Raw genomic sequence first — 23,961 nt, forward strand, 5'->3', positions numbered from 1 at the left:
TATGGTCTACCTAATAATCTGATTTTTGTTTTTCAATTGCAGAAGCTTAGCTTTTATAATCCAGGCATATTCATTTCACACTCAAGAAATAATCTTTGCATTTTTTGAGTGTTTTACCTGTAAATGCTATGTTCAGTCAGATGCAGTAGATGTGCACTCTTGGGTTACATGATAGGGCAGTTCCTGACCTGAAGGAATCTAATCATATTCTTCAGTAAAAGAACTGTGTGTAATTGGCAATTTGATCTATTACAATTTGAATATCCAAACTGTGACAGAAATATATTTACTCTTTGATTTAAGGTCATCTAGATTTTATGTCTTTTCTTTGATTATACAAGCTTTTTGAGACCAGAAAGTCTTATAGCTATGAACTCTGCCAATGTGTGAAAGTTAATTGAGAAGGCTTGTTTTATTTGTCCTGGTGTTAAAATATTAAGCGTAAAATGAAACGTGGAAAACAGTGGATCAGGTTCTAGGAATGGGTTTCTAGTGGTGATTATGCAACTTAGATTGTTCCATTAAACAGCTTCTTAGACATGTTGAACTGAAATACCCTATAGCTATTAAAATATTTTAATAAGAGAGTCATAAGTTTAAGCAAAAGCTAAGTCTTAAAACTTTATTGGCAATAGGTTGCCTGTTTGTAAATTGCATCTCAGGAAGATGCATTTGCTAAATTTCAATTTTTACAATGGACTTTCGATACATTTGGGCTGATCATGTTCAGTTGCTAAATTATTGTCCTTGCTCTTAAGAATTCTGCAAAGATTACTTCTGTCCTAAAATTCAGATTAAGAAGAAAAAAAATATTTAAAGTGCTACAAGAACAGAAGAACACGCAGACTTCTCTGATCTTACAGAGAAGTTCAGGGTTCCCCCTAAATGGCCAAGACTACAACATAGACTGTTCAGTGATGGCAGAAACAGGGTGCTACTAGGTTTTGCAAAGTCTTACCAGGTGCCACAGAGAATATTTTGAAGCTAGTATTGCTTTGCTTTTCCCTTCATCTGTTTGGAGACTTATTTTAGTTGTTAGGGGGTTTTATGTAGTCTTCCACAATAGTTATTTAAAAAAAAAAAGGTATTAAAAATAGTTTTAAAATAGTATCACAAGTACTTTCATGCATACCAAAACTAAAGTAGCCTGGTTTGACTCAATTTGTCCCTAGTAGTTTCTGTCTGGGGGGGGAGAGGGGAGAGGGAGTAGGTTTAATTATACTGAATTATACTGAAGTGATTACATGAACTCCCTGCTTGTCATCAAAGAATTCATTCTTGGAGAAATCGTCAAGGAGAGTGCATTTTCTCTTGTCTGATAACATATGGATGAATTGGGAGCTGGGTCCCTCTTTCCATATTCTTAAAGTAATTTTTATGTTTCTTTGCTGGTTGGAAACCAACGAACCCCTACCTGGTTGTATACACTCTGCTGTCTAGTAAGGTTTGAATTCCCTGGGGGAGAAGAGCAGGAGGAATACTAGTCTGTTTGTACCAGTGACTGCTCTTGGACTTGTAGAGAAATGGGGCAGAGGGAAGAGAGAACATGTATGTATGACACTTGCTCCTCCTGGTAAACCTAGAACTTTAGTTCTGCCCTTGCATCAGTCAGGTAGTAGTTATCTCTTGCAATTCTTCAAAGATCAAAACTTGATTAGTGGACCAAAATCTGACTTTTGAGCAGTCCTGGTGAAACATAATGCTTTCATACTGTGACAAAATCTGAAAAGAGATCCAGTGAGCTCTTTTTCCTTTTCCTTGTAGATAGCAGATGGGCTGGTCATATTTCTTTCTCACAATTACTTTAAGTGTGTATTTTGGTAGTAATAGCTTTCATTAGACTTCTGTAGTGCCAGTAAGGGGGAAAAGCTGTTGAGTTCTTAAGTTTGTAATTTCATCGCAGCAGATGACTGGGTAATAGCAAATTACTACGGCATGTTCAGTCATTTGCTTGCAGGAGTGTTTTTTCCCTAATTTAAAAATATAAATTAGACTTCTCAGCCCTATTTGAAGCTTTAAGGGTTTGTTCTCTTGTAACCTAAGCATATCGCACTACTGCTCAAATCTGTAATCCCTCTCCTGGAGGGTCAGCAAGTACAAAGGCTTTTCAGTTACTGCAGCGTGTACGGCCTTTTTGCTGTTTCAAGCAACACCTTTCTTCAGATTGCTTTAGATTGGCTTCACAGAATTCTCGTGATAACTTAGTAGCTCTAGAGTGGATCTGTTCCATATACTTCTAATTCAAAAATGGCAGGTGTGGGTGGGAACAAGATGAATCCAATTTGTATTTGAAATATTGTGGATGAGTGTTAAGGTGGACTTGCAAAATACTAATTCCCTTTTTGTTCTGAAAAACTTTTTAGGACATATGGTATGAATTTTCTTGGCGGTGTGTATGTGGCCAGTATTGCTACGTGTCACGTGCCTGCATAGTGTCCCAACTGCGGAGAGCTTTATCTTTCAACCACATAAATATTCAGGAAGTTGAGAACATAAGAATGGAAATGTAAAAGGAAAAAAAATATTTGAAGACTTTCAATATTTGCTGAATCTGTATTTTACAGGTAGCAGTGCCACATGATATGAGTTAGAGAAGTAACAGTGGGGAAGGGGAGAACCTTGTCCCTTGTAAAGCAACTCTTGTAAGAGAACAGTTACTATCTGGAAAGTGGCTTTTTTTTAAAAAAAGGCTTTTATTCACATTATTTCTTAGATAAAGGTTCAATTTATACAAACTATTCACTACAGGTTCTTTGTGTTGTTTTTTTTTACTTGTGTATGCTGCAGAATGAAAGCACTCTGAAGATTCGTCATATTAGATTAAAAAATGAAGCTAAGTTTCAGTTGCTGAGTTTTCATTGATAAAGATGAGTCAGAAAACGGTCTCCTGGGTTTTTCTTAATGGATATCACTACTTTAAGTACTGAAGACATGTACTGTAGTGTTTCCTTCTCCATTTCATTATCCTTCCTCCTTCAGTTATTGCGTTATTCTTGACATCTGTGATACTTTGTTTTTTTCAGGAGCTCTGTTCAGTGTTTCTTTCCCTCTCTTCCTTCCTTCTGTGTTCTTAATATCCTGTTTCCATCCTGGTGTCTTTATTATGAGCTTTGTGGACAGACAACTAGTAGTGTTTAGTTCAAAATGTCATGTATACATGTCTTTGAGCAGAGACAGCTTGGAAGTACCATAACTTCTGTGAAATAAAAACTGCAGCATTGGGAAAACATTCATATAGTACAAATTTGCCCCTACTTCAGATTTCTGACTCCCTGCTGTGTAAGATGGAAACTCATCTTTCCCTGAAGTCCTCTGAACTACCCTCTAAGGATCTTTTCACTACAAGTAGGAATTTAGGCTTTAAATGTAAGCTAATTGACGTGATTATTGACATTAATTGACATGAATAAAATCAGTATTTTTCTCTAATACACACACCACACCACACCCCCCCCAAAATCTGTTGCACAGGATGCATTGTTCTTAAATGCAAAACCTTTGTGGTGAGGGGGGACTATAAAGCAAGTAAAAAGGAAACTTCTTTCACAGACTAAAAGAATCTCTTACAAAGACTGTGAAAAGAGAATAGCATTGCTATGCTGCAGGGGTTGAAAGCATGACGTTGGTGCCATTAGTTAGCAATCATTGCTGTAGACAGACCATTACAGCTTAAAAATAAAAAGAAATGGGCTCCTCCACTCTTTGAATTAAGTAAGTTCATATATCCATTAAATAAATCTCTGAACCTGTTTCAATATTGGTAATTACTGGTTTGACCCCAAAAACAAAGAATCCAATAATTGAATTAGAAACAATTGTTCTGATAACACAGAATAAATGGAATGGTTTTCATACAGAAATTGTGGTCTGTTTTGATGGTGGAAGGTTTCGGGAAACCATTGCTTTCGGAGGTTAAGGAGGGGAGAATATGGAAGTTCAGGCAAATACAGGGACATTAATTTTGAGAAACATGTGATTTGGCACTTGCTAAATGAAACAGCAACATTGATGCTGCCGCAATATTGAGATTTAACATTTGAAGATAAGTGGGGTTTGTTCCTCTTTTTGGGTACTGATTATACTGATCCATGCTATCAGTGTGACCGTGATGAGTGGAGCAGCAACACTGGAGTCGACCCTGAACTACAGCTCCGTGTCAGAGAATTGAAGGCAAATCAGCTTGTGTAGAGGGTTTTGGTCCAAAATTAGACTAGTTGTTCAAAGCAATGAAATAGGTGGCAGTGGAAAAACAGAGATGATTCTGGACCCTCTTTGCTTTGCATCATGGCAAACAGTTTTTCAGACTGTTTTACCTGAGTCAATATTGTTTTTGGGTTATCCTTACCTTGTCTTTTCTGTCTGCCTTGTCCATGCTTGAGGAAGGAATGCAAGAAAATCTACCTACCATGTTGCCATCTTACAGAGTACTAAGAATCCCATTAACCTGAGATATGACTTTAGACATAAAGCAAATTGCAAATATTCTGGGAGTGGTCACCACTTACCTATATTCTAATGTGTTCAGGGTCAAAAGTTGAATAAAGCTTTTAGATCAGGAATTAGCCTATGTCTTGGTTAAGAAAATAATTATTAGAATACTTTATATTCAACAGCTAAATGTGCATAGAGCTAAAAAGTAGCCATGTAGGTGCTGCTTGTAAGGTGAGTTGGGAGGAAATGGCTAGGAAAATTGTGTGGTTTTGTTTACAAAACATATTTGTGCATGTGAAATATGCCACTCCAAACTGGATGGAATATTTTTTTTGTAAATAATGCACTTGCTTAATATGTATTCCAAGTTAAATTTATTTTAGGACCAGTTTTACTGTACAAATAGGAATCGAAATGCAACAAGATGTGGTTGTATTCTAATTTTGTACTTGAGTAAACTGAGCTGATAGTGTTCAGCGATAGCAGAATGAGCCTTGGCTTAGGGTGTTACATTAACTATATGTTGGTCTCATCGTAACAGGTTCAGCTTGTTGAATTGGATAGTTTTGTTAATTAGTAGTTTGATATTGACAATTAAGAATCAAAAAATATTTGTGTTGGAAAATCTTCCATTGAGCTGTGGTGGTGAAGTGTTTCCTTTGTCAGCTGCTGTGATAATGCTTTGACTCGTCTGGAGTTGGACAGAGAACTCCTAGCATAGATGCCTATCGTTCATCTTAGTGCAATGTTGAGTCTGTCTTAAAGTCTCTCAGTTGCAGCAATATGTGTTGGGTTTTTTTTTTAAATTTTTTAATTTTTTTTTTAAAGGGGGGGAATGACACAAAACAGAAATCCCAGTTTCTGTTGACTTCTGTTGATTTCTGAATCTCTTACTTTGTGTAGGTATGTCTTTTCTGACCTATAAATGTCATAGGAGTTGGTCATAAAGGAATACAGTATACATTCTTACGAGTTTAGTGGGCTGGGGGAAGCGTACATGTGGTTAATGACTTTTCAGTCTCAGGGCTTCTGTTTTTTTCCTCTCCCCCCACCCTCTTTAGGTAATATACTTGAAGAAAACACCAGAAGAAGCTTACAGAACGCTTTTGTCTGGATCTAATCCACCGTATCTTCCATTTAGGTACGTGAACATGAGAAATGGGCCTAACTTCTGTGGTTTAGAATTTGCTAAATATAAATTTTTCAGATTGCCTTCCCAGAAAAGGGTTTCATGTCTGATACAGACGTCGTATCAAAATGACTGATCTCAAAAAAAGAAAAAAAAAAAAAGTATTTTTTACTTCTGGTGGAATTACTTGCTCCGTGTTGGAATAATAAAGCCATTTTGATTGATTTAAGTTTTAAGTAACACTCCCAGTCTTGCAAACTGTCAGGTTTAGAAAACAGTTCTCAGCATGTTTGTGATTTAGCAATTAAAACTTTTTTTTATAATGTATCGTGTTTTACTATTTAGAAGTCATTCAAATCTTTTACATTACCTAGTACCTAACCAGCTAGACTTATATGAATGAAGGGGGTTTTATGCTGTTATATTTTTTCTATTTTACAGAACAAGTAGAGATGTTCCAGTTATTAAATTGCTTTGCCTTTCTGTTTTCAATGAATCATAGATAATTTCTATCAATCTGTCTTTATTCTCTGTACTAAGGTCATATTGAGACTTGAATCTGAGGAGTTTTAGCTATCGTGCCTTTCTAATAAAGAGACTTTCAGATTTTTTTCATGGTGTGGACCATGAAATGCCTTTGTACTTTATGAATGAAAATACCTCACACTATTCTTATGCAAACACTGGCAATAAAAGGTAACTGCAAGAAGGTCAATGTCCTCTTTTTTAGGGGAGTCAGTGTTTTACAGGTAGTGTTCACTGTCACCCGATGCATTTGTAAATGTAGACCTACCTTGTCTATATCAAATTCATCTGATTCTACAGCCACTCAGCAAAGGAAGATCAGATTATCTCTCTTCTCATAGCTCATACAGGAGCCAGACACAGTATAAACTATTGGGATGGTAGATTTGTATGTGAAGACCAGTTTGACTTTGAAATCTTAAACCATCGAACACATTTTTTAAAAAAGTGTCAAATCAGTGATAGCTTTTATTGGCAGAGAGTTTATACTTTCACCTGGTCATCAATAGCTCTCCAAAGCTCAAGAACTTTACTGAGCTGTTGATACCCGTATTTTTTTCAGCTAATTATAAAAGATACTTGGTACAATGCATAAAAAAAATCAGTTATTTTAAACATGTCGGTGTTTTTTTAACATCTCCAAATTCTATATAAAATACAGGAGTAATGATCTCAGTTAAACAAATAATAATGTATAGTTTTCTCCACCTTTTAGATTCTTTGGTTCCTGATCTTCTCCCAGTTTGAAATAATTACATTGGTCCTTTCCATTTACAGAAGGTTCAGCTATTGGAATATTGCTCCAAGAAGTTCTTTGAAGGAAAATCTATAATTCTGAGCACAAAAACTGTGTCAGTACGTTCTTCTGTCTACTTACCATTTTGGGGAAGCAACAAGTGAAATATTTCCCTCCAATATTTCCCTTCCTTCTGGGGATTACTATGTAGCATTTTAGTGGAGTCTAAAAGAAACCTGATTCTCCCTTTCATATCAAATTCTCAGTGGTTCAACTTTGGCAGGAGTATTTCTGTCATATAAGAGCTTTTAATACTAAAGTGACTTAAATTTTTCAGAATCTTAAGCTTAGTTTATTCAAAACTTGCTGAAAAAGCAAAACTCTCTTAGTAGTGGAGGTTGTATGTCACCTAAGAATAGCTGTATCTTGTTAACCAATTAAAAAAAAAAATACTGTTTGGAATTATAGTAAATTGCTATGTCTTTAGGTTCCTTTCTCCCCTGCCAAAGTAAAGATAAGGTGTATGAAAAAGAGGCTCTGACAAAGCGAAGAACCTTAGTTGTCAGATCCCAAAATTACCACAGAAAACTTGGGAGGAATAGTGTGTTTGTGGAAGTCTCATATGACCCTGTTTGTTCCAACCAAAGGCTACAGACCTTTGCCTTGCAACCAATTCCTTATAATAATAATGATGATGATAGTAGTAATAGTAATAAAAATGCTATTTCTGCTTGACTGGTAGGGAGTAGCGAAAGTAATTAGCTCTGTGATTTCTTGTGAGGCTGATAAGAACCACAGTAACAAATTTAATGACACAAAACAAAGCAAATCCTCGTGAGTTTGAATTCATAAAATTCTATTCCAAAATAGAATAGTTAGCTACTCTGGGATCAGCAAAGAAGGGGTCAAAAAAAATACAAGAAGCAGCAAGATTTTTCTGAAGATAGCTTTATATTATATACAAAGAGCATTTCATTTTTCCCGGGGAGAGAAACCTAACTGAAAACATTGACGAAGGCAATGTCCAGCAAATGGACTACTCAGTTTTTGCAGTCTGGTTGTTAAAATGATTACAAAGTATAATTGCTTCATTCCATTTGTCAGCTTCAGGAGAAGAGGGCAATAAATGTATAGAGTAGGCAGTCTTCTGAAATGTAACTCCTCTGCAGTCTTTGTCTGTGTGTTTTAAGCCCTGGGTTGCTGGGAGATAAATGATTGGCTAAAACTAAAGCTTTTTTGGGAGGTTGTGGGTTTTTGTGGTGGGTTTTCTGTGGTGTGGTTGGGGTTTGGGATGTTTTTGGGGGTTTGGGGGTTTTTTAATGCAAAGCTTTGGCTATTTTAGAGGAAGGGAGGGAGGCAATCTTCTTGAGCAGAGCCTTACTGTTTCTAGAAGGAATATAGTGTTATGAGCTTTTGCTAGAAGAATTAAACATCCTGATTTCTTGCGCATTCTTTCTTATATGGCGTGGGGCTGGAAAGCACTGAAGTTTCTTTTGGAGCTGCTTTGGACTATGTCAGGTCTTGGCACTGGATTAGAGCCTAAGCAGATTCTGTTACCTGCGGTATAGTTTGTCCTGCTGGGAAAGAAGGCTGTCTAATCTAGCTGTACGGGAGGTGAGACGAAGAGGAGTGAGGAAATAAACTGAAGGATTCTGACAAGATAGGAGGCTGGGTAAGAAATGGGGAGTCTGATAGTTAGGGGGGGTGATATTTTGGAGTTGAATTCCTAGGAAGAGGCTGGAATAGATACATAAGGAGCTTAAGAATTACTGGGGCTGAGAGAAGGGCAAGTAGATCTGATGAGGGCCTGCAGTGGGACAATCTAGATTAGCTGGGAATGGGGAAGAAATAATTTATTCCTCCTTTCCTGGTTTTCCAAGGCCTTTGAGATTATTTTTTGCCCCTAAGACATTTGAAACATCTCTGGTGCAAAATATAGCATGATACAGAGGCTCAAGCAAATGAACCTGTGCTGGAAGCAGTAGCACTGCCTTAGGTCAGTGCTTATCTGCTTGGCGTGGAGCTATACTGTGAAGAAACAAGTTGGTGCTATGAGAAAGTCTGCACTCCTTCCACATCTTTAGTGTCTTGAAAAGGACTAAAATGACTCTTATGTACAATGAAAAAATATAACCTAAATGTCTTACCTCTTCCCTCCTATTCTAAGGTCTAGGAAGGAAATAATTTGAGGTATTAATCATTGGTACTCAGTACTTATTGACTTGAATTTATTCTTGGAGCCTGGAACTTAGATATTATATAACTTCTGTAGTGTAAGTCATCTCCATTGGAATAGTTTCAAGTGCAAGAGTTTATCAGTGAGCAATGATCAGTTAAGTGTTACAGCTAGACTATTTAACGAGTTTGTTAATTTGATATCTGAAGTGTCTTCTATTTGGAAAAAAAAATAAGACAACTTTCAATATGTAGATTCTTTATGGAGTGCTGAGGTATGTTTACATGAAGTGATCGCTAGGAAACTGATCTACTTTCCTCCAGCTCAGTGACCTCAAAAAGCCTTAATCGGCTTAGATCTTCAGCTGGTATTTCATTAAAAGACAGCTTCAGCAAATATTGTTCAGGGGTGGAAGGAAATCAGAATACTCCTCTTACAAGATACATGGAAATTTTTTGGTTTTGTTTTTATAATAGAAAAACTAAAGACAAAGCAGGAGGATAAGGCACTACTGTCTTTGAGATGCTTGCATCTTATTTTTAGGTGATTCACTGTCACTTGGTGACGCTCTAATCTCTTGAAGATTTTGTACTGTGTCTTCTCACTTCCATTTAAGAAAACGGTGCTAACACCATTTTAAATTATAATAAATACTGGTGTCCTATTGTGAAACTAAATTTTAGATTTTTACCTCAAACTACTCTGTATTGACTTTATATTAAAGAGAAAAAAACAAATCTATTTTAGTATTATTGTGTTCAGTCTCCAGATATGACATGAATTTTAGAGCTAGATTTTAGTTTGTAGCTTTTGGGTTTTGTTTCTTTATTGGTAAGTGCTGGGGAAACAAACTATTTTGTTACTGACAGTGTTTAGAGGTTTGGTTAAAGGGAAAGCGTTATGCAGTATTGAGGTCAGCTACAATAACTGTGAAATCGGATGTGGGATTTGCAGCTCTGTAATGCCGGCTCAGGTTCATACTACATCTGTATCTCATAGAAATATTCACATTTTTCTCATTTTGAAAGCAAATAGACTACTATCAGGTAATAGTTGGTAAAACAGTGTTTGAAAATCAAGGTGGTTATGTATTTGGCCATAAAAGACTGGAAGAATACTGTAATGAAATGTGATCAGCAACAGAAATCAGAGCACCCACACTGTAAAACTGTGCAGGAGATGTCTGTATGTGCCCTGTTCTCTTATTCTGATATGAAATGAGGTCTTCCTTTCTCTTCTATGCTTTTTTTAAGCACAAACTTCTGAGTTGAACAAAAAGGTATAACATTTGAAATCCAAATAGCTGGTTTCCACCAGTAAAAACACCTAAATGTTTTTGTATACGCATAAGTCGTCCCACTAAGTTAAAAATGACTACTGTCTTAAACGTAAGCACATGCATTAGTTTTCTGTTGGATAGGATGCTGATTGTGTACAGTGGACAAAGGAGAAGAATAAGTTTAAGTAGGAAGAATGTCTGGAATAAACTTTAATTTCATCTAAAATTATGTTTCTTCAAGGTTAGTAAAGGTATTTTTTTCTTTACAGTGCTCTTCCTCCTAACTGTTAGTGCTTGCATTCCATTTTACTGTGGTACAAAGTGTGGCCCATTCAGAATCTATTGCATCTTATGCAAGCTAAAATTAGTAGTATTAATTATGGCTCTAAAACTTTGAAATATATCTGTCATTGGTAGAAAGAAAATGCATGCTGGTGGATCTAGTGCTATACACTTGTCTTCTCAAGTCAATGTGGTATGAGAATAGCTGTATTTCTAACAGGATTTTTGTAAAGGTTAGTACTAGTTCTGGCAGAATCCAATATTTTTATCCATGGTCTGGAAATTTATACATCAGTAGGAAGGAAGAAGGGTTGACACAAAGAATGGAGAAATTGAACTAGTTGTTCTGCATTAGTTTTTAATTATTTAGTTTTATCCAGTAAATGCATTAATTCAGGAGGATTCAAAAAATAAGATCAAATTCGTTTTTTAAATATTTACAAAGCTTCTTAATGATTTGACATGACTTCTGACTGATTTCTCTGGGCTAGAAAAAGAATTTGATGATAACTCAGCCTCAGCCCGGAGGAAGTCCTCTAGGTGACTGTGGGGGAGATTTTTTTTGTTTTGCTTTTAACAAAGAAAGAATCAAGATAATTAGTGACTTGAAATACCTTAGACAACGCCCTGTAAACAGAAAGATATTTTACTTGAGTAATTTATTTAAAACATTCAGGAAATTAGGTCACGATAATCTTAATCTTTGCCTTTTGAGTATTTCAAGGCCTTTCTAGACATGTAGTTGGCAGTAAGATCGGCGTTAAGCATCTGTCCTCTCTAATACTTCTGCAAAATGCTCTTTGGCTAAACTCTAAAGGAACGTTAACACTGCTCTGGAATAATATGAAATCATCAATTTGATAGGAAGATTGAATATAAAAAAATGTCACTTCATAAGTACGCTGTGACTTGGCTTCATAAATAAACTAGGTTTTTTTATTGTTTTAATATTTAAAACAGCTCTGTATAGTGCATTTTGTTGCTTGCTGTGTGTTCTGAAACTGGTAACTTGGGTTTCATCTCCTAATACCGAGTCCACAAGCAGTTCCCCTACCTGTACTTCAGATCTCTCTCTACTATATCAATGGATCCAGCATGCAGAGTCCTCATGGATTATACATAAAACTTCTGCCAGATGAATTTCTTTGTTCTTACACCTAAAATTTAGTACCTGTAGATAGCTTAGCTTGAAATTCTGGAGCATAAAACAGTAAAGTTTCAGAAAGAGGTTTGCATCTGGAATTGATTCTAATTGGGCAGTTGTACTTTTGGAAATTAGAAAAGAAAAAATATATCTATTCCTGGATTTACCCTGAAAAGGATTGGGAGTGCTACAGTAAAAATGGCTGTGGCTTTAAGGAAAATGAAGTGCATAGATCTTGTTCCATTTTCTTGTTTTCCAAATTACGATAGAAGGAACTTTTATGATTTGCTTGTGTTTTCTTATCAGAAGATACTTGAGGGGCAGAGGGAGAGAAAGAGAGACATTATGGCAAGGTCTGATGTAATACGCTCGGTATTTGCCATGGTTCATCAAACATCATGCTTTCCCTTGAAGCATTAGGTAATATTAAGCCACTGCTTCCAGGTGTTATTTCGCTACCGTGCTGTATTGTCATTCATATCTAGTGTTTGTTTATGGTTTCATTACATTATCACATTCTGCCACAAATGATAGACAGGGATGTGAGTTTTTCAGATGTTAACTCAGTGTGTTGCATTTCTTTTAAAAAAACATTAGAATACTGCTATTCTTTGAGTTTCTGGGAATTTGGGATTAGGTTTAAACAGCTTTTTATTTGTTCATTCCAAAACTTTGCCTATTTGGAATTTCCTGGCTTTCAGTCTTTCTATTATTTCACTCCGTGTGGTTGGCAAGTGTCAGCAGAGCTGTTTTCTCCAGTCAGAGTACACCTACTGTAAAGGTTAGGTGCACAACAACAGAAATGAGACGTTTGAGGCACGGATGATGTAGGCAATAGATGTTAGCTGCCAGCATCCATGTGCACTCCACTGGTAATAGCCGTCTGTGGGAACCGTAGCTAAGAATACTGTACACCTGGAATTGTGATAGGCTTATCTTGTACATCTAGGTCAAGTTCAATGTCCTCCCTCTCTCCTCTCCTCTCCCTTCTCTCTCGCTCTCATAGCGCTGCTTATTAATGGATTAGAGATTATGTGGCTTTTTTCCCCAGTATTGTTTTTATGTACTGCAGTATCAGATGCCTTATCAGTTGAAGAAGTAGTTATATACATAGAGATAAAATAAAAATTATATTATTGTTGTAGCAAAATAACATGTAATATAGAACATGTCTGCTACAATCATATTTTCCATTCATATTTCTCTAAATACTTAATTTTGTGGTTTGCATTGTTTTAGATTTTGCTGTTTCTGTCAGACTCTTCAGAAAACTGTTACAGCTTTTAAAGGTTTTCTGCTATATATGTGTTCCCATTAGGGCCTTAAGATTTTTTGCTCAGAAGACCTTTTTGTTTGCTAAAATGCTTTTGTGCTAAAATGATCCGTTATCCAAATTTCCCCTGTGAAAAATGTATTGTCTGTAAAGTTTATATTTTACAGCTTTGGTATGTTCTGTGTATCTAATGTAATGAAAATACTTTATGGCTTTTCATTTTGAAAAACTTCTTTGTTGGATTTGGATATTGAAGGTTTATTCACACTTTAAAGTTCCAATTCTAAAACATTGTGGCTAAGTATTTTTTAATAATCTAATAACTTGAAAGCTTTTCTAGAGTAGCCTGCCTGTAATGTGGCACTACCAAAATTGTAGCTATTAATTTTCTTAAATACATTTTCTATGAACACTGCTTGCTCAAAACTGCTATACTTATTCTGCTATTAAAGAATGGCTGAGAATATTCTACTCTTAAAGTACTTGGGATTGAAGGAGCGTATCAATATAACAAATTTCATACTACTTCTAGCAAGTAGACTATCAAAAAAGGAAAGTTGTCAATGAAAGAATGAAATTTTGAATCGGTTATAGATTAAAGATGTATCTGGCTGAAACCTAAAATTTTGCTGTTCTGATAAATTGCAGCTCTTGGCATTCTGGATAACATAGCTTAGAGCAAAACTATAAAAGATTTCTTTAATAATTGATTAGGACGTAATCTGACCAGGCAGAATTTTGTTAAAATGCAAACTGGTCTGAAGCAGACTTTGAAAAGTACTTTTCTTTTTTCCCCCAATACATTTGTTGCTGTTATTTTTTGGTGGTGTTATTTATTTTAATGTTGGTGTCTCTTACTACTTGAATATGTTTTGCTTTGGGGTATCCTGTCATCTTTTAAAGAGAAATTGTTATTTTCATAGTGGCAGAACTGAGGTCAAGTAATTTTAAATTTAATTATATCTGGATAATTTTTAATCACATCTGTAAACAGGCATCGAAATGAGAGCCTGTAAATGAAATCCAAACTAGTAGTCTATGTGCCTTTCCTTGTTAGACAGTGTAACTCAATTAAGACTTGAATAATGGTTAAAGCAAGTTTTGCTTTATTTGCTACTATCCTTACACAATTGAGAGAGGATGAAAAGCTTCCTGTTCCAGGACAGCATAAATAATTTGGTAAAGGGCATGTAGTTAGATGATGTAAAACATGCACTTAAAGTAATTTGCAGTATCTAACTGCATTTACACTGAGCTATGTCTTTGGTAGGGAAATGCTTTACCATGAACAAGCTTCAAAAGAGATGTTGTCTTCAAACTTTAATTCAGATTTCTCAGAGGGGATTGAATAACTTGAATACACTCTGTTGTGTGCTGCCTTTCCCCGAGTTCTTAAAATAATTCTGTGTATATTAAATTCATTTTTATTAAATCTATAGGGACGCTTCATTTGGGAACTGCACGTACAATCTTACGATCTTGGACTGTTTACAGGGAATAAATAAGGTAATAACACTTTTCCTTAGCAAAACAGATTTAAACTGGCTTTTAAAATGTGAAGGAAAATACTGTTAAAACACACTAGAAAATCTGGTTTCAAAGCAAAATGTGTGTGAATGAGTAGTATGCTGTCATGAAGCCGAAGTTACTGGGGACTGTGTTTGAGTAGTGACAATGGAAGAAGGTTACACTTTTACCTGGCTGGCCTGGCCTTTGGCAGCTTTCTGAACTTCACCTTATGAATCGGAATGTGCAAACGCACCAGGCCTGGCTGGGGACAGTTCTTAACAGTGCAAGGCAGTGCACTAGATCTGCGAACAGATCATTTATAACCATTGGTAAAAGGGAGTAACGTAGGTTGATAAAGTCAAGTGAGACGGACACCTAGGTATACTGTGATTTAATCTGAGCAGTTTTTGCATGTACTTGGCCCCAACTTTCCCCCAAAACACTTGGTTCAGTGTTTGACACTAATCTTTTCAGAATTGTTTAAAAAGAATGAAAATTAATGTATCTTCCTCCTGTTTTGATGTGTTACTTTCAACAGTCCTGGTCCTGGGGAATATTAAGCTCCAATATTGCTTTTTAAAAATGTTACGTCACGTCTTAATTGACAACCTTGTGTTTTAGTATATACTTCATACTATAATCAAAGATTAAGTTTTGTTCATTATTTTCCAGTCATCTTGATGAAGAGAGCAGGCTATATGAACAGTTCCGTACAGACACTTTATAGAATATTTGTAATTCTTAAAAGTATGGCAAACAAGTGTTTCTTAAAAATTGAAAAAAGAGAGATCAAGCTTAATATTTTTAGTTCTGTGGAGGTGGGAAAGGAGCTGTCAGTTAACAGCAAGACTCTAATTTGTATGGCATTCTACGGATCCTGAAGCTCTGTGAAGCAGTCAGTGCAGTCACTGTAATTTATCTGCAACAAACACGTCAAAAGGACTTCGAGAATCGGTTTTTCCTCCTTTGTTCCCATAAAATTTATTTCTGAATTTTTGTCCAGTTCACCTACAGAGGTAAAAACACTTTGAGCAGAAACCATATGCCTTAATCTAAAGTAAAATCTTAGTCTACCTGGGTAAACTTGCTGTTTGCGTGCACATATATCATATAGATGTAATTCAGGGGGCCTACAAATTGTGGAGTGCAGCCAGCCAACCATGCTTAAATGAAATAAATTTTTCAAAATCAGCTATTGAGACAAACCTCTCGGTATCTTAGGTTTCATGACAGGTCCAATCATTGAGCCTATGTTGTCTATAACAAAGCTATTTTTGTTTTGTCTTTAAAAGGTGCTCTATATGTAGCAAATAATGGCAGACTGATTTTTTTTTTTTAAATCATAGATCTATGTTGTGTTTTTTATCACACCTTAGTCCCAGAATGTTGTGTAATATCTGTACTTCTCAAAATGCAGCAGATTCAGCATAAATGTATGCTGCAGAACTGTCTTCCACCTATTTCTTGGAAGAAATTTGGGCTATGAATTCCCTATTCATAGAATTGTTTTTAATATGGTATTATACACAAATCTCTAGTACAAAATTGACATATTTAATATTACAGTAATCAAATACAAAACTTGGTTTCTTTCAATCCTGTAATAAATACTGTCTAACGTAGTCTAGTGAACTTCATTCTATCAGTGGAATGTGTATTAAAAACAAATCAGAAAATACAGGTTATACACAGTACTGTGTTCTGGATATGCCATTTTGCCTGGATATTATGGTGATAAAATCAGAATATCATATTAAGTATAGAAAATCAATAAACTCTTAATGGTCTATATTTTGTTATGTCCTACTGCATGAAAATGTATTCAGCATAGAAATCATTGAATTGAGTGTATGACGAAAAGGGAATTGCTTTTTAATTTGTCATCTGCCTTACAGAAAAAAATGTACATAGTGGGGTGGGGAGAATCAATTTTACAATTTAAATGAAATGCAACAACCTTATGTCCCATCGTAATGTCTTTGAAGGGGAAATAACGAGCCTGACATGCTTTAGTGACATTGTTGAAGTTCTTGTTGTCTGTGTTGTTAATCTGTGCAAAATGTAATGTTGTCTTAACATAGAGGCTTCAATAAGCCAAAAGCACAAACATTTAGTGATTTAGTTTTGATTCTCAAAAACAGTATTATAAAATGAGATTATATATCATATTTCAGAATAAACTGACCCCTTGTTGCCTTTTAGGCCTTGCAGCATGGATTTTTTGACTTTAAGACATTTGATGTGGATGAATATGAACACTATGAGGTTTGTACATTTAATAATGAGTTGAATGTGGTTGGTTTACCTAAAATAAGTTAGAATATACAGTATCGCACAACTTAAAACGCACTGGAAACACATTTTAATTCGAGTAAAACCCAGTGTTCATATGTAAGGTATGTACATCCAAACCTGTACGCTGTATGTGGAAAACATGCAGGATGAAAAACCTTGCCATTTCAGTGCATCACGGAAGTCTACTGTTTTCTCGTAGCCTTTCTGGCTACGATCCAAGGTCTGTCAGCTGACCCACAGAATCTCTGTTTTCTTTCAACACTTGTTGAGCTGCTTCTTGAGATCCTATTAGTCTCAAATATATGATAAATTTTTTATAGTCACATAGATTAAGCACATTTTGAGCTTTTTTTAGTAAGAATGCATTATGTGGGGATTCCAGTAATGAAAATACATCCAAAATATTTCCCTAATGAAGTCCCAGAGAGCTAACAGATGTCATTCATTGTTCTGCCAGCCTTCTGACAACTTAAGCATAGATACTCTGGATGACTTTAGATGTTTCTAGGACTTTGCTCTGTAACATACACACCTTTATCTGCTAGTAGTAGACAGTTATCTCAAGCTATATTGCTGCAGAGAACGTTTGAAATATGCCCATGCTGCACCTGTGAACTGGGGTGCGTACAGAGGAAATTGCAGGCACAGGTGGTGTATATACATCTGGTCCAGAATAGCTGCATGATCTTTGTCTACCATTTCCCCACGCTCAAAGGAAGGGAAAGGGTTTTTACTGAAGTCCGTGACAACCACGTAGTTGTATTGGACCTTGCCTTTGGAACTCCCTGAAGTTTCTGCAGTTGCATTGGTTAAGGAGAAAGATTTATGAACTAGAGGTGTACTAAACATTTGAATATATATTAAACTCTCTTTTTAGAGTTGTGTTACTTTGTTGTAGCCAATATTCTTCCCCCCAGCCCCTCTATTACGATTTTCAGAAAACTTGGAAATAATGAGAATAAATTTGCTTAGTCTGAAAATGTCCATTTTAAAATGTATTATCTTAAGCTGAATATTTCTAATATCAAACAAGTTTTAGGGATAATTCCTTTTCTTAAATGTCTGTAGCATTTGATAAATAACTATTTTGTTTTACAAACAAGAAGATATGGGTGACTCAGTACATATCTGAAATACATACAGCTGTAGGAAATGCTTCATAAATATTCAGGAAGGAGGGAGAGGGTGAAGTCAGGAGAGGAGTAAATAGTGGAAAAACTTAATTTACAACACAAATCTATACAGTAGATGTTGGCTGCAATAGGCACACTATAACATATAGCTATGCACAAAACTTACAAAAGCATTTGTAGAAGGATTTCTATACTGTAATGTTCCATAATGATTAGATTGAAAAATTGGTATAGCCTTTGCTGAATTACCGAAATTAAACGAACAGTAACTAAAATTTGAAGTATGAAATTGCTGCTTTTTTGCTTACTTTATGTACAAAAGGAAAATGTTTGTTCTAAAAACAAATGATGGTTGGGAATTCTTAGGAATCTGTGTATATAGTAGGCGTTAATCTGCCTGAAAAAATTATTAAAATAATTGATTAAAGCTATTCCATTACCTTGTTTAATGCTTAACATTATTTTAGTTTGTGAAAAGTATGTATGTGTAAATGATGTTTAAAGTATGCTGTCTGCTGTCTGAGTTTAAGAAGCAAGAACTTGGAATCATCTTTAATTTTTTGTCCATTTTTTGGTATGTCCGCTATTATTTTACGCATCGTGGTCAGCTTTGCATGTTTAGATGTGTCTTGTGCTATATTTCTAAAACTTCAAATGTTCCAAGTTTTTGATACGTTACGTCTTCAAATGTGTAGTTATGTGGAGAGAAGTTGCATAAGACTTAAAGGGAGCAGGCTAAAGGAAATTCTGTTTCACCTTTATAGTTATTTCATCTTACAACATTATCAAGGCAGCTAATTCCCCTTTTGTTGGACTAGATGTAAAATACTCAAGTTCTCTTTTTCTTTTAATAATAATGTTGTTTGCATGTAGTGTTGAGTATACACACATATACCTATATATCTGCAGTTCAGATTGGTTAAAATTTAAATTATTCACAATAACCTATGTAACTATAAAGAACTATTTAATTCACAAATGAAACTGGTAATACAACTTATTGAACAGGACTTCTTCCTTAAAGGGGGCAGAGGCGCTATAGTGTTGCGATTGCAGTCTGTGATACAAATCTGGGGGGGGCGAGGGGTCCTGGCTTGGCAGTAAGATCGGTTCCCTAGTCCTTATGCAACCTTGTTAACTTACAGGAGTTTTCGCTGTGTGAGGACATTTGGAGCAAGCCTAATGGGCTTAGCTAAGCAAATGGTGAATTGATTACAGTAATGTCCATTATCAGAATCTTTCACTCATTAGGATGTTTTGATTTGCTGAGAGCTAAAACCCCAAGCTTAATAATGCAGTTGAACTGAGTGCAGTGTCCTTAAAATTCATGCTGAGAATGACTGCATTGCCAAATGAGGAATCACCACTCTTCAATTAAAAAAAAAAAAAAAAAGGCAGTTTTGAACTTCAGTTATGTATTTCCAAAGAAGCTTCCAGTTTTGGCACTGACAGAATTTGCAGAGTCTTTCTGAAGTTTTCATTTAAAAGTGAGCGAGAAATGCAAAATGTCAGTTTGCAAGTTTTTTTTTAATTTAGTCTTTTTATTTGATTTATACTTTGCTTCTGTGATTACTGGCTCATCAGAGCTTATGCCAATATGTAAATTTCAGTTTCTACAGGGAAAAGATAATTGTTTTTGAAGGCTAATTGGTTTTTAATTTGTTTTCTGTGAATTGGGTTTTTTAGCCAGTGCCTTACAGGGAAGCATTTTTCCATATTCTTTGATTAAAGCATACAAGAATGTTGGTGTTTGTTAGCGTTGTTATAAGTAGGTGTCTTAAAACGCTGAACCCTCTAAGGGAGAAATATCTTAGGTATAGGATCTTTATGCTTTTATTGGAAAACTTCAGCAAAATTTTTTTGCTTTTCATTTTATTAAGAGGTCTCTGAGAAGCAGCTTATGGTTAGTTAGTTTGTCCCATATAGCTAGCTAATTACATTTGAAGTGTTTTGTTTTAATGCAACAAGAACATAGTAAAAAGCAAAATAAAATCTTGAGTAATTTTTTTATCCTTGCATGTACAGATATAAAATGCTTTTCTCTTTCTCTTCTGAAATTTTTATAGCGAGTGGAAAATGGTGACTTCAACTGGATTGTTCCAGGAAAATTTTTGGCATTTAGTGGACCACATCCAAAAAGCAAACTTGAAAATGGTATGGTGTATATTTTAATGCTATTCTGTGATCTTATTTTTTCCAGCATGTTAAACAGTAACAGCAAATGAGCAGAAGATAACAGAGGTTTATAGATTAATTTTCATCTTCAAAAATAATCATACAGCCAACATTTTATATACGATCAAAGAACTTAATTCCAAAGGTTTTGGAATTCTTCTTTGCTAGAAGAATTCAAATTCTTCTAACAGTCAGTGACTTTCATTCAGTGGCAAAGTACCTGAGAAATTCAGGGCCCTTATGTTTCTCCTGGAACCTGACACCTGATATGATAAGTATGCAGAAGTAAAGGTCAGTTGCATAAAGCAAAGGAGACTGTATTAAGAGTTTTGTAACAAAGGCCAGTGAAGACTTTAAAAAGAAGCTTGCCTTTACTGCTGAAGATTCTTGGGATAATGGGAAGAACCTACGTGATTCTAATGGAATAAAAAAGAGAAACTTGACCGACAGAGGGAAAGTAGAGATTCGATCCAGCTAAAAGGAAAATCAGTCATTTAAAAACTACAATCAGATTTTTGCTGAATTTCACCTTATTCTTTGTGCCTTGTCACTTTGTTTATGTGAGCATGTTTTCTGAATATCTTTTTTTTTTTAACACTCTCTTCTTCACTTCTGCGCTCTCATGTTTCCTTTATGACTGGAATGCTGCTAATTGCGTAGTGTCCACTGAAGATTTAAACAAAACCCAGGGAGAAAATACTTAGGTTGGGTTGGGTTTCTTCCCCAGTCACTGTTACAGTCCCTTCTTGCAGAATTTTTTCAAAAATTACTTAAATTGTTCCATGGAATTTGGAAAACCTGTGTTTTGTTTTTAACATGTATATAACTGAAAATTACTAAATTAACACTAATGTTTAAAATCCAGTTATGAGGCTACAAATAAACCCAGGTGAGTGTAAGTACACATTACAAAGCTACATTTTTCTCATTATGTTGTGACTAATTGCATTTACAAACGCATGTATGACTTGTAGAAATGACCCATGTTTTGTGAGGAAGCTTTTGGACTTTATTTGAACGGTAATAAAAATTCTGGAGATAAACCAATGATTTTAGTCAATGACAGACCTTCAGATTTTTGTGGCAGGGGCCTGTGTTTTGTTTGTAAGACTTAATTGTTAATGGACAAGAATAATCTACGTTTTACATATGTACATCCTATAGACGTGTGCATGTGCACACAGTCCCTCACACCCTCGTCGACAGAGAACATCTATTTGGTGAAAGTGTCCTAAACAGTTGTGGTGTGCTTGGTCTTTGACCTCCCTCCCTGCCCCCCCCATCATCATCTAGAAGATCCTTTTGTCTCTCAACTGAACCAAGGCACTAAAGGTTTTTTACTTCACAGTGGAGCAAGAATATTTCTGGTACTACAGTTTATCCTTTGACTGTTCCTCTTGTCCATAGTATAGATCACCAATCTATTTTCCTCATAAACACAGTGTTTCCTCTTAAAGTAAATTCTTATTCTTTGATCTGCAGCTTTATAAATAAGCAGCGCTGTTCTGATGCTGAATTCATATATGTGCCTAGCTTTATATATAAAACCCTACTTGTAGAGAGGAATGGGGTAAACAGGAGACAGTACGGTGTTTCACATGTACTGTGCTTTAATTTTTTTTTTCTGATCCTTTTTTTAATTATAGGGGTCTTCATGAGCATTTTGTGGACAATTTTTTTATATCACTTAACATGTTTATTCTGAATAAAATATTAAAGCATTTTCAGTATTAGCATGTTTATCATTCAGAAAAGGTTTTGCGGGCAATTTTGATTAGTAGGACTTTGAACTTCATCTATGACGTTAAATGTTTGTTGCTTTATTTTTTTATAGGTTATCCTCTTCATGCACCTGAAGCCTACTTTCCTTATTTCAAGAAACATAATGTCACATCAGTCATAAGACAAAACAAAAAAATTTATGAGGCAAAACGCTTTACCGATGCTGGTTTTGAGCATTATGACCTGTTCTTCATAGATGGAAGCACACCAAGTGACAGTATAGTTCAGAGGTTCCTGAACATCTGTGAAAATGCTGACGGTGCTATTGCTGTACATTGTAAAGGTATGTGCACTTATTTATGTCTCTCAGACTGATTCAAAATAAATATAAATCCATCGAGTTTATTGCAGAAATAAAGCATTTAAAAAAATAACACCTTCTGGTTGTGAAAGTAATATTGCTTTATGATACTTGACTAAATATGAGACAAATATTTGTTATTCTCATGTGCATATTAAGTTCTTTCATCCTACGCTACTACTTACAGTAACTGACAATCTGTTGTTCATTGTTCTGTTTTTTCTTAATATCACTTGAAGGCTGAGTTTTAGTTGATGGAGATTTCTCTTTTGCATTATGCTTTCACAGCATTATGATAATTGGCTAGGAAATGCAAAAGACTGAAAGGTTTTCTTTGTGCTTTTGGACTGTTAAACATTTTTCTGTGGAGCATGACTTCCACGTTTCAAGTTAATGCGAGTTATTGTGATGCCAGCATTTCAAACCAGCCTATTTCAGCAAATCAGCCAGAAAATACACAAAACATGCTTAGTCAAGAACGATTAACAAAGGCTTTGAAGGGTTCGGCTTGATTTATGTTTAGAGTTGTGTAAGGACATTGTGGAGACGAATGTCTTGCTGATCTGAAACAAGAATAGTGCTATTCATTCATAATTTTTCCATGAACAATAAACATGCATATCAAAGATAAATAAGTTTATTTGCTAACAAAAGTTGTTACTGTGGCTAGAACCCAGAGATTCTGGCATTAATAAGCTGGACATCTGCTAATTGAATAAATGAGAGTATAAATTATTGATTAGCAGGAGTAGATTGTTATTCTCCAGGCTTAGTTGCTAAAGGAATACAATGTACTTTTCTAGTGACTTAGATATGCACTTGCTAAACTGAAGTATTTTTGGTCTGTCATCTGACCATTTAATAAGCAAACCAACAATCTCATTCTTTCTAGGTTTTTTACACCCTTCTAAATAAACCTATACAAAGTTAAAACAACAGTTAAGTCAGAGTTAATGTATTGTCTGTAGTTTTCTTGTGCTTTTAATTGCAGAAGTATTCCAAGCACAGCTTCCACACTAGAAATTGCTTGTCTCAGAAGTTACGGAATGGTTTAATGCAAAGGGTTGCTATAGAAAGTTTGTACATTAGCAGGAACTTAGAGAAAAGAACTGAAGTCTTAGTGATATGTGCAGTTGGTAGATGTTACCTGCAATTTTTAAAGACCATTTCCGTATTCAGATGTTTAGTATAGTATGGCTCTTGGTTATCTATTTGCATGTTGCATTCCTTTTGCATTTAAAACAAAACAAAACAAAAACCCAAGCCCAAAACTCTCTCTCTCTAACAATACTTCCCCTTTTTAAATGATTCTTCAGAGCTAGTCTTCCAGTATATAGTTATGGAATCTCACTATTTGTGAACTTTTTACCTTCATCCTTTTGCCTGAATCATCTTAACTTTCCAAAAAGTCACAGCAAGATTTAGTTATTGGTTAAATGTAAAGAGCTGGTAGTTGTGTATAGAATTGTCAGCAAGGATGTCTGGCTGCTTAGAGAGTTTCCATTTAGATAGTTGTCGGTGCATAAACAATAGCTGGCCACCATGAGACTGTAAACTGCAAATAGTGTATTTGCGGGAAAATAAGGTTTAAATGGGGAGACACTTTACTAGTAGATAAGACACAGGGCTAAGAAGAGATGAAGTCTTACTCTATAGTTAGAGATTTGTCTGATAGTAAAAGCTAATTTTCCTGTCTCTATTTTCCTAATCCTCTTAAAACCAGTATTAGTTTGTGATTTGGAGGGCAGTGGGTTAAATTATTTTAAGCGATTGATATATAAAATTATATGC

At 35.3% G+C, this 23,961-nt stretch overlaps 1 protein-coding gene across 2 annotated transcripts in view; it reads left to right on the forward strand.

Annotated features, from left to right (window-relative positions):
- Positions 1–23,961, forward strand: part of CDC14A (cell division cycle 14A) — a 66,107-nt gene that overhangs the window by 22,686 nt on the left and 19,460 nt on the right. For both annotated transcript variants that reach the window (XM_009283207.2, XM_019473102.1), the window contains exons 5-9: positions 5,493–5,572; positions 14,415–14,481; positions 16,687–16,749; positions 19,979–20,066; positions 21,922–22,152. In XM_009283207.2, coding sequence (XP_009281482.1) covers positions 5,493–5,572; positions 14,415–14,481; positions 16,687–16,749; positions 19,979–20,066; positions 21,922–22,152 — 529 coding nt within the window. The remainder of the gene's footprint in view (positions 1–5,492; positions 5,573–14,414; positions 14,482–16,686; positions 16,750–19,978; positions 20,067–21,921; positions 22,153–23,961) is intronic.

Source organism: Aptenodytes forsteri, unplaced genomic scaffold (genome assembly GCF_000699145.1).
Source record: "Aptenodytes forsteri isolate BGI_AS27 unplaced genomic scaffold, ASM69914v1 Scaffold181, whole genome shotgun sequence".
In the NCBI taxonomy this organism is placed as follows: domain Eukaryota; kingdom Metazoa; phylum Chordata; class Aves; order Sphenisciformes; family Spheniscidae; genus Aptenodytes; species Aptenodytes forsteri.